The following is an 11,848-nucleotide window of genomic DNA, read 5'->3' on the forward strand; positions in this document are numbered from 1 at the left end:
GTGGCCTAATCCATCACGTTTGCCTCATCTCTCGCCCACTGCCACTAAACCAATCCGCAATGCTCAACCAAATGCAGTAAGAAAGAAACAGAGATCGATTTTGCAGAGCCAAATTGTGCAAGAAGAAACCTGAAGCGTGTTCCAGCACCTAGAGCACCAGGAATGAGAGGAGTCTATGGTGAAATACTCGGGACACAAACTCTGGCTGACATGGCGCTCGAGTCACCTCCATTCTACTGCCATTTTGGCGCGTTCTCGACCGGCGCGCGATGCACAGGTAGCGGGCGGCGACTTCCACGGCGTGGCGGGGGGGAGCGTGTCCCGACGCGCCGGTGCGGTGTCAACATCGGCGGCCGCCTCGCCATGCGTGGCCGTATGCGCGCATGCACCCGTGTCTGGACCCTCTCCTCCCCAGCACCAGGGCTAGACAACAAAACGCAGCGCACATCACTACTAGCTCACTCACACTGATAAACTCAGGCAGGTGGAGCAGCCGGTGCCATTATGAGAGTTTCTTGTATGTTTACGGGCGTCACTCTCCATATAAAAATTTCCGATTCCAGAAGCGACCGACGTCGTAGTGTTCGTGGTAGCCAGTCTGAATTTCGGGACGAGAGGCACAGCCCACCGACTGACAATATGCTCGCACATGCGGCACAGCTAGCTAATACGGGTCGGGTCAAAAGGATTACGATGACCGGATGGCCCCGCTCGTCGGTGTGCCGCCAGCCAGCCAGGGTTGGTGCTCCAGACGCCGTGTTTAAAACGCCGCACCCACCACCGGTCTCCTCTCATCTCTGTATCCATTTCTTCTTCTTCTTCCTCCTCCACCTCTTCTCTGAGGCTCCTGCGAAGGCAACAGACGACAACGCCTCCGGCGGCGCCATTGATATGGCGGACAAGGTAACAACGCTTCCCCCTGATCGACCAGTCCTTCCTGATGCGTGTGCTCTGAATTTTGTTCAGTCCAAATGTCCATGTCTTGTCTGGCCAAAGGCCCCCTTCGACTCTTGATCTGTGTGTTTTCTTCAGTATCAGCTCCTCCCCAGTTAAGATACTGACTCTATTGCTCCTCCCGTGGAACTGAGAAATAGAAACAAACAAGTTCCTTTTCCGAAACGAACTGTCATAGTATCTGATAGAGAATGTTGTCAGTCAAAGATTTGATAGTAGCTTTCATAGACGCGACGTTTCTGCCTCAAGCTTCACAGGTCGTTGAAGTGCCCAGTACTCAAACCGGAAATGCCATACGAAATGAAGTGCGTAGCAAGCAAAATCTCTGACTCTCGCCCTGGCTCCTTGCCTTATTTTCCTTCTGATGAAATCACTCCTTTCCTTTTCACCAACCGCTTTCGTGGGAAGACGAAGAAACCACGCTGTCTTTTCTTCCTCTGTATTTTTCCACATAATTTTTCTTTCTGAATGACACTCCAAAAGTTCAGTGCTCCTAGTGTCATCTTCACCTTTCTATGTAAACTTCCGAGCACTAAAACCAACTGTTTTCAATGAGAAATGTGTGTTTCTTTCCATTCAAAATTACATTTGTGCTAGTTCATGTTTGCCCACTGAATTTGTGAAGAAACGATCTTCTTTGATCCTGCAAAGAGAAACAACCCCCTTCACCAATACTATTCAATATTAGGACAGTTCATCAGTTATAATCCCAGTAGACAGTTAACAAAACATTAAGTAACGCTCTGGCTGAAGAATAAGATTCAATTGATTCCCTTCTAAGGAGAAAATTAAGCACTTCCAACTATAACTGACCATGTGAGCGAGCTCTTCTGGAAGCAAGCTCACCTGGGTACTACAACTGTTATTAGGTTCAGTTAACTCCGAATTAAGAATTGTCAAGTACTGCTACGAGTGTCACTCCTGGATCTACTTCTAATACTAGTTTCAACTTTCAACTGCGTTTACCTCCATTTAATCTCCCCCTCGATCTCATCGCAGATCTCCACGGTTGTCCTCAAAGTTGACCTTGAATGCGCGCGATGCTACAAGAAGATCAGGAAGGTCCTTTGCAAGATCCAAGGTATGTAGGACTTCACTGCCATCACCAATCACCAATCAGTCAATCACCAATGCAGATAGAGACTGAAGCTATATTCCAGCTAGCTCTGCCCACACTGTGTGCGCACACCACTTGCCTGTCCTCTCTCGTGGCAGAGCCCTGTAACCCCTGCTGACACGTGGGTAGTGCATTTTACCCGTGGTTGGTCCAACGTGTCGGGGAAGTTACCGTGAGCCAGGGACAAGCAGTAAAAAAACTTGACTGTGCATGGCTGGCTTGTGCTTGTGCAGACAGGATGAACATCAAGACCATCTCCTTCGACGAGAAGAGCAATGCCGTGACGGTGTCCGGCCCGTTCGACGCCGAGAAGCTCTGCAGGAAGCTCTGCTCTGAGGCTGGCAAGGTGATCAGGGAGCTGCATGTCAAGGGCAAGGAGTCCAAGGACGGCGGGGGTGGCGAGAAGCCGAAGGCTGCCAAGGACGCCGGCAAGGTTGAGAAGGACGGTGGCAAAGCCGAGAAGGACGGTGGCAAGGCCGAGAAGGCCAAGGACGACGGCGGCAAGCCGGAGAAGGCGGACAAGAAGGACGGCGGCGACAAACCCAAGGACGAGAAGCCGGAGAAGAAGGTCAAGTTCGTAGACGCCGCCCCGGCCGCGGACGCGAAGCCCGGCAAGGCCATGCCGCAGCTGCCGCCCGGCATGACCAAGGCCGACCTCGCCCCGCTCCTCGAGAAGATGATGCAGGCCAAGCAGGCCGGGCAGGGCGGCGGGCCGCAGCCGCCGCGCGGCGAGCCGATCATGATGGTGCCGCCGCCTGCTGCAGCGGCGCAGGGCGTGGCCGTGCCGTCCATCTGGCCGGCGCCGGCGGGTGCCGTGTCATGCTACAGCTACGACCCGGCGGGGTACGGCCAGCCATCGTACTACGGTGGAGGCGGATGCGGCAGGGGGTGCCAATGCGCCTCGTGCTACAAGCCGGCGCCGCCCGGAGGGTACTACGGCGTGCCGGTGCACGACCACCAGGGTTGGTACAACCGGCAGCCGTACTACCAGCAGCAGCAGCAGCCGTACTGCAGCGAGGACCCCAACGCCGGGTGCAGCGTCATGTGATGGTCGATGCCATGGACAGACATGGCAATCAGTGACAGTGTGTGCGGTCACTCCACTCGCTCATGATCATGGCCCGTGTTATGAAAAATCCCAAGCTCTTCTTCTTCCTGTCGACGTCTCTGTGTTAATTTATGTCCATTCCTTTTTGTTTATCTAGGAGTTGAGTTGTGCATGTGAACACAAGGGTCGAGTGAGTTGTTATGTTCTTGGAGCCTAGCTTGGTTTCCTTTCGTGGCTGTCATAAACAAATATGGATCACTAGTAGTAGTGATTAAGTATATATTTAGATGGAACATGTTGACTACTCTTAATTTTGATATTGAACATGGACATGTTATGATCACTGCGCTCGATCAAATCCATGTGACTGTACTAGTGCAATACAGCAGGTCAGTTCAGCTAAGTTCTGAAGAACTTGTGTGGCAGCTCCTGATCAATGATGAGTGATATCAGATAAGTTCTGAAAATTCTGTGTGGCATGTGAGCATGTTCTGATCAATAGTGGGTGATATCAGTTTAGTTATGAAGAATTTGGGTAGCACTGTTGAATATAATTGTCTAGCCCTCTTCTCTTTTTGGTTGAACTGGCTAGTGCATGCAATTCCACATGGTATCAGACCACAAGGTCTCGGATTCAAATCCTAGCCAACGCAGTATTTAAAAATAAGTATTTGCAGCCTTTCTAAAAAAAAAAGAAATCGTAGAATACACGTCTAAGGCCCGTGCGAGACCCAAAAAAAAGCCCACCGGCTTAGACGTGAGGGGAGGTGTTGAATATAATTGTCTAGCCCTCCTCCATCAGATCGGTCTTTTTGGTTGAACTGGCTAGTGCATGCAATTCCACAGGCATGTCCTGATCAATATGCGTGCATAGATGTTGTTTTTCAGTCTTATATATAATCAACCGAAATTGAAACAAATGCTTTAAAAGCATGTATGTTCAATGTGTTTTTGTTCATTGGTTGGCCAGTTTGATTTGTCTAATGAATCAGGTATGCCTAATCACATAACAAATCAATCAGAAGATCTGAGCTGTGCATGTGAATAGAAAAGTTGAGTTGTTAGTAAGTTCTTGGGGCCAAGCATTGTTTCTTTTTCGTGGCTGTCATAGACAAATATAGTGGTAGTAAGTAGTAGCTAAGTGTAAATTTAGATGGGACAGGTTGACCACTCTTAATTTTAATCCTTAATGTGTTCCGATCGTTACGCTCGATCAAATCCATGTGACGGTAGCACACAAACAGCATGTCAGTTCTCACTTGTCACTTTGTCAGCTAAGTTGTAAAGAATATGTGTGGCATGTCCTGCTCAATAATGACTGTATTCTAAAGAATTTGGGTGGCATGTCCTGATCAATACGGCCATGCCTAAATGCATATTGATTTTCAAGTCACAAAATAAATGTTTTAGTTTTATTTTCGAGATTAATATATAAATGCTTAAAGAGCATGCATGTTATTTTCAGGTCTGTTCAATGTGTTTTTGTTCATTGGTTGGTCAGTTTGATTTGTCTAATGGATCAGGTATGCCTAATAATCAGATAAGAAATAATTAAGACGGCCAGTATCTTCACGAAAAAAGCCATGGATTATCTTAATCAGGACACCAGTCGCACCACTCATTATCGATCAGGACGTGCAAACTCTGCCTCCCGGGAACAAGAAATCGTGAGTTAGCTTAATCAACTCCAGCCTGGTACAGACTGACAGCGCAAGCGGAAGCAAGATTTAAATCGTCCTGTGAAAAACACAGCAAGCTTTTAGTCAGAAAAGGTATAATCATGGAAGCTGCTGGGCCGGCTTCTCTCTGTTTTGGATGCGTAAAGCTGGACCTCGTATTGCAAAGGAAAATGTCTTCTAAAAGGCTTATGTTGCGAATAAATGTCGCCTTCTTTTGCGGTGTTTGATTGATGCTTCGAGCTACTGTGGCCAGATAAACTGATGATTCCCTATGACATGCACTTAAAGAGAGATTTTGATACTATATCCTATCTTAGTACTACATCTGAACCACAATGCATGATCAGAAGAAGAATCTCCGAACAGGACTAAGTTAAACGGTACCTGCCGAACCGTGCTACTCGGGAAGTGATCCCATCAGCGACGCCGTGAGGCCTCTCCTCTCGGCTCCTCCTCCACCGCTGCCGGCGGCTTCCGCCGCGGTAGCGGCGGCACCCCTCTCCCAAAGGGGTGGGGGACCTCCCTGTTTAGTTTACTTTGTTAGGTGCTCACAATATTCAGTTTTGTCAAAAGAGAGCACACGGTTGAGCATGTATTGAGCTACACACGACATAGTAGAGCTTATCATAAGCACCAAATTTGTACTCTCCCTCCTTTCTTATATACTTGCTAACATGATCATATTTGTATTAAGTTCTCGGTTTTGATCCAATTTATGGAAGTTCTATTATGCTATAATTTGTGGAAGTTCTATCTGCTAGTACTAACCATGTGATTGCTAATATACTCATCTTGTTATAACTAAAGTAAAAAAATCCAAAAAAACTAGGAAGAAAGTTGCCTCCAATTGTTTCGGGGTCTCATATATTGAATATGGTTGCAAGAATAGATGCGCAATCATCCTCGAGGTCACCAAATTTGCATGCAATGTCTCCAAGTTCAACTGGGACTTTGAAGTCCCCTTCTTTGCATATTGTGTCGCCTATTCCTGAACATGATACTTCAACCTACTTGTGTGCGCTCTCACATGTTCTTGGACATGGTATTCCAGCCATTTTCCATGATTGTCTCTTGCCTGCTACCCATGGTAAGTTGTGAACTTAAAGTTCACCATATGACATATATTGCTACTTATTTGTTTGTCTTCTCAGATAATACTTTAATTACATCCTTACGTATATTAATATGCACTAGGAAAAAAAAAACCGAGCATTGCTACGGCGAAACAAAATTAAACCTATATACATACATAATACATTTGTCCATTAGAATTGAGCAAAAGAAATAAATAAAATAATTTGTTAAAGTCGAGCAATAGATATTAAGAAATTACGAAGGTGAATGCCAATATTAGACTGTTTGCTCACATCGTTTTCTCCGAAATCTTTAAAAAAAGTTTTATGGAGGCCATAAAAAATGATTTGTAAAATAATTTATTAAGGTGGTAAGAAGAATTAATGTTCGTTGATGTATCTTTTCTGAAAATAAACATGTTGAGGTATTTAGTCAAGTGCGTTTTTCATATACTCACTCCATCCCAGAATAAGCTGCTCAAGTTTGTCTAGATACGGCTGCATCTAGACATGTTTTTATTGTATAGATACACAGAGGCGGATCCAAGGGGGGGGCGAGCGGTGGCCAGGCCACCCCCATGGTTCGGCCACCCCCAACGAAATGCAGCAGGGGCCACTAGTTGTATACCTGTATCAGTCCTAATACTCCGGCCATTAGCACAACTGCACAAGGCTTAATCCACATGTTAAGCGAGCAGACTAGCATGTTATCTGATGGGCCAAACCCAAAGCAATTAGGCAATGCCCAAAGGCCACAACTCCTCTTACGTGCTAGCATAGCTGCCTAGGAAACCCATCTACTCGATCCGTCGATCATATTCTCCTCCTCGCCCGCTGACCAGCCGCACACGCTTTCTAGATTGAGCATCGCCGCCGCCATGACACAATCGGCCGGCCGTACAGCGGTACAGGACTCGAGGGTCGCTGCCAGACCCTGGTCGCTGCATCAGTGATTAGCGAAACTGTGTTACATACACTTTTCTGTCAAATGTCGACGACAACTAAGACCTGGCGCGCGCACATCACGCCGCCACGCTCTGTTCCTAGCCTGATCACTCCAAGGTATTGGTGTATAAGTACTGCAGATGCTACGTTCCAGTTTAATTACTGAATACAATACTTTATATGTGCTAGTTTGTTTTGCTAGTTATAATAGTTTACTCACTATTTTGTACCAATAGAGTTGCTTGTCATGAAGAAGAGTACACTGCCAATTAGTAATTTTTTCAAGCTAGTTGGTTTGAGCTCCACCTCTACTGCTGAAAATGCTAGTCCACAATGAATTAACATTACAAAGTAGATGCTTTTTATGTGGCCATTGGTCAACTGCAACCATAGATCAAACCTTTTCAGAAATGAAGTTTATGAAGACATGTTTCGAAATAAAATGGGTGTCGACTTTCTTTCGAGATTACTATTAGATCGACATGTAATAATATACGACAATTACATGGTTATATACATTTTGGGAAGTAAATTGCTGCAAACATCAACATTGACATGATTATTGACTTGTTTGATAGGCCCAGTCGTAGATCTAAATTCAAATTAGTAGACATAATAATTGATATTTTTCGTGTTCTACCTATTTTATGGTCATTGTGTTCTTCGCCCCCCCTATGCTCAATTCCTGGATCCGCCCCTGTAGATACATTCGTATCTAGAAAAATTTGAGCAAGTTATTTTGGGACAGAGGAAGTACTAATTATATGCATTAGCATGTGTTGTAGCGTGTCTAAATGATGCAGTAGAATAAATAGCACCTATGGAGAAGTTCGGCCAGAATTTTCGTCAGTACACCTCAACATTCCTCCACGACTCAGCCCATATAGGGAACATTTTTCTTCCAGCAAGCAATGCGTGAAAATATAGCAAATCTCATCTGCCCATGGATCCAGTTCCCAGGCATCTAGCGCTCCCTTTGGTCTTTGCCACACAGAGGAAAATGTCTCCACCTCTCTATTCCCCCGGTGGCTCCCCTTCCCCTGCTGCATCGAGCTCAGAGAGCAGATGCGATGTGCGACCTGCTCCAACTCGAAGACCTCGAAACGAATCGCGTCGCCGGCCCTGTCGTAGAGGGCCGACGCACCGGAGCTAGGCTAGGCCTCGTCAGCACTCACCAGATAGGACAGCCATCCACCCTCTCTCTTTCTCTCTCTCCCGTTCTTCCTTCAAATCCTGAGCAGCCCAAATCCGGACGAGCCTCCTCCTCCTCCGCGTTCTGCATGGAAACCGAACAGACTACAGGCTGATTTCTGATTTTCTTAGGGGTTTTTGTGTAAAACAGCACGACGTACCACTTCAGCGGTCAAACTAATTAGCAGACTATTATTGTAGACTACAAACTTATCACTTCAGTTTTTTGTTACTGAGTTCATTTATATAAAATGGCAGCTCGTGTTTATCATGCAAGTATGTGGATTTCCTTTCCAGTTCCTAACAATTATTGAAAATTTCATACTCGTGGGATCCAAAGGAACACCCACGCATGTTTAGAGCATCTCCACTCGTCCCTCCGACGAGGCCCCGGCGAGCCTTTTTTCTATCCGGACGGCGTAATTCGGCCCAGTCGCGCCCCCGGTTCCTCGTTTTCGTCCGGATTTGGACCTAAATTCATCCGGCGATCCCACGTCATCCCCGGCCCCCTGGGGAGCGCTCGGGGACTCCGGACGAAACGAAAGCGCGGGAAATACCGAGCAAACTTCCCGCGCGTCTGGTGGCCCCAACTTGTCGGCGAGAGAAACCGATCGTCGTCCTCATCGCATCGTCTTCCGCGCGCTGTAAAAGTCCGCCGCCGGTCCGCATTCGCCGGCCACGCGGCGAGTTAATGTCGTCGTCTTCCGCGCACGCATCGTCTTCCGCGCGCACTAAAGGCCGCCGCCGGTCGGCTCGCCGCGGACGCGTCGCATTCCACGCGGCATTTAATCCCCGCGCCGGCCACGCCTATATACGCCGGTCCGCTCGCCGCGAGGCGTACCCCGTGCTCCACTCTCCCTTCACTCTCCCTCTACTCTCCCGATGGCGTTCTACGACGACGACGGCGCATCCAACAACGGCTTCCCCCGCCGGTCGCTCCACGCATGGGAGGGCACCTCCTCCACCAGGCGGGGTACCCCTGCCCGCCGGACACGAGGCCTCCCGGAGGCGGCTGGCGGCTAAGTGCTGGCGGCGTACCAATCCCGCCGCCGCCGCGGGGCCACGCCCTCGACGTCGCCATCGAGGAGGCGAGGATGACCATGACCGACGAGGAGCGCGCCGACCCGCGCCACCACCCCGACAACTACACGCGGTGGAACTCCTACTTCCTCCGGCGGTGGGAGCGGGAGCCGGCGGCCTACGACGGCCCGCCGCCTCCGCCTCCGCGCAACAACGCCGCGGGCCGCCGACGGTGGTGGAGCGCGCCGGAAAGGACGGCGGCGAACGTCCTCGCGCACATCGAGGGCGGCAACTTCCCGGTGCTCACGATGCCCCCTCCATCGGCATCGAGGGCATCGGCGAGCCGCCGTCGGGGAAACGTCTGGCAGCCACGGCGCATGGCTGCCAGCTCATCGTCTTCCGGATCGGCGTCGAGGTCATCCTTGGCACCGGTGAAGAGGGAGGAGGCGACGTCGCCTTCGACGCCGGTGCGCGTCAAGAAGGAGCCGGCGTCTCCGCCGACGACCGGAGGGCGCGGCAGCGGCGCCCTCGTCATCCGCGAACAGCCTTCCGCGCCGCGAGCGGCCGGAAGAAGACGAAGAAAGAGGCCGCCGCAAGCCAGCTCGCCGAGGAGGAGGCGAAGCGCGCGGAGGACGCCGCGATGGCGGAGGCGATCGCCAGGTCGCTGCATGACATGGAGGAGAAGAAGCGCGCGGACGACACCGCACTTGACTGGGCCAGGCGCGACTGGGAGCGCCAGGAGGCGTAGCAGCAGCGGCGGCTGCTGGACCTAGCCGCCGCACGCCAACTCGCCGCCCGCGCCGCTCCAACCGCCAACGACGATGTCGCGCGGTACCGCCGTCCTGCGACACCTCCATCCGGCGTCGCTGTCCCCATCGTCGACCTCGAGTCCTCCTCCGACGACTGGTACAAGCCATCACCGGGCTGGGGAGACGCCGGCCAGGGCAGCAGCAGCCAGGCCGCGCAGCCGAAGGCCAACGACGACGGCTCCGACAACGACGGCGGCGACTACACGGTGTACTACCGCCATTTCGGCATGTAGAGCGCCGTGTTTTAAAATTAGCGTTTGAATTCCCCTGGCCGAATTCGAAATATAGTCGAATTCGGCCTCTATGTATGAACTCCGCCCGTAATATAATAAATATCATTAAATTTAGTCTATATTCACCCGTTTTTAGCCGTAGTTTGTCAAGTTTCCGTTTTTTAAATTCGCATCGTCGACTTCGCCTGGGCACGCGGCTGGGAAACCGGCGCTCCCCATGCCAAATCTTCATCCAATCCGGACGAAAATTTCGCCGGATTTGGGCGTGGGAAGCGCCAACGAGTGGGGATGCTCTTACCTCTATCATTTGGAACGAGGCTGATCCAACATACATTGATGGATTTCTAATGCAAAGCCAATACAAGTAGTGTAATAACATCTTTCCAGCATCTAAGGTCTCATGTGCCAGTCAACTTGCTAGACATTTGAAGCTATGCGAGGTCAAATGTTCAATGGATGGGATGATTCAACAAATAAGATTTTTTTGCAAAATAGACGCTGATTGGAATTTTGACCAAGAAAATGCAAGGAGTGAGCTTGTCAAGTTGGTTGTCTTGCATGGGTTGACTTGATCCTTTTGTCGAGTATGCTGGCTTTAGGAATTTATGTGCATTAGTAAATCCCTGGTTCAAACCAATCAATAGAGTAACAATTCAAAATACTTGCATAGAAGCTTACCATCAGTTTAGAAGTTACAACGAAAATTTCGTCATGAAATGCAATCATAGAGTATCACTAACTGGTGACATGTGGACTTCAAACCAGAAACTTGGGTATTTTTGTATCACATATCACTGGATTGATAGTAAATAAAAAGTTAAGCATCGAATCATAAGATCTTGTTTAGTTGAAACACCCCACGATGCTTGGAATATGTTTGGCGTGGTATTGAAGAGCATTCGTGATTGGAACACTGAGAATAAGATATGTAGCTTCACACTTGATAATGCGAAAGTATACACCAAGATGATTATCCATCTTAGAAATAATCTTGTTGATCGAAATCTTATCCAACCCGAAGAAAAACTTTTGCACATTCGGTGTGCATCGCATGTGCTAAATCTAATAGTGCAAGATGGACTCAAAACAATGGATTTTGTTGTGGACAACATCATAAATAGCGTAAAGTACATAAAGAGTTCTCGACATAGAATAGAACAATTTTACAAGATGGTTCTGCAAGTTGGAACAAGATGCAAACATTAACCTTCACTAAATGTGTCTACAAGATGGAACTCCGCGTTCCTTATGCTCGAGTCCACATTATCAACTAGAAAAATCTTTGAGACCTTACATGAACAAGAGCCAAATTATACATTTGGTCATTTAGATGAGGAGAATGGCCAATGGTTGTAGATATTTGTCAGCTTTTAAAAGTATTCTGCCATGCGACCAATACCATTTTAGGCTCAGACTACATACCCTCTAATCTCTACTTCCTCAAAATTTGAAACGTGAAAGTAGTGAAAAATAAATTTTGTAAGCATACCTCATCTAGTGATACTCTTGACAAATTGCATACCACGGTTGGACACAGTGTGGTGGCTGGTGACATGTGCGCGGTGCCGGGAAACGGCGGAGCCCGAGATCGACGCGGCGCGCGTTCTGGGCCTGCGGTGCACGACAGCGCGCGGCGGCCTGAAGCGTTGCCGCGAGAAGAGGCTCCGGCTGGACGGCGACACGGATGTGGCGGGCGCTGTGTAATTCTCTTCAGATATCCAGCAGACCAGCACCAGCAGAGACTGGCAGCTGAACTGCTGAAGATGCTCTGGCCATGCG

General features: G+C 49.0%; 1 protein-coding gene across 1 annotated transcript; it reads left to right on the plus strand.

The window, feature by feature from the left end:
- The first annotated feature begins 843 nt into the window (after nt 1–843).
- On the plus strand, nt 844–3,119 carry LOC124669826 (protein PYRICULARIA ORYZAE RESISTANCE 21-like). Its single transcript, XM_047206367.1, has 3 exons — nt 844–903; nt 1,954–2,035; nt 2,305–3,119. The coding sequence occupies exons 1-3, from the start codon at nt 892–894 to the stop codon at nt 3,117–3,119; spliced, it is 909 nt and encodes a 302-aa protein (XP_047062323.1). The 5' UTR covers nt 844–891.
- Nucleotides 3,120–11,848: the final 8,729 nt, after the last annotated feature.

This window comes from Lolium rigidum, chromosome 7 (genome assembly GCF_022539505.1).
Source record: "Lolium rigidum isolate FL_2022 chromosome 7, APGP_CSIRO_Lrig_0.1, whole genome shotgun sequence".
NCBI classification, from domain to species: domain Eukaryota; kingdom Viridiplantae; phylum Streptophyta; class Magnoliopsida; order Poales; family Poaceae; genus Lolium; species Lolium rigidum.

What these genes read in the sequence shown, in the direction of transcription:
- LOC124669826 (XM_047206367.1), top strand. An exon ending in GGTCCTTTGCAAGATCCAAG is followed by an intron (nt 2,036 to 2,304) that starts GTATGTAGGACT and finishes GTGCTTGTGCAG; the next exon opens with ACAGGATGAACATCAAGACC.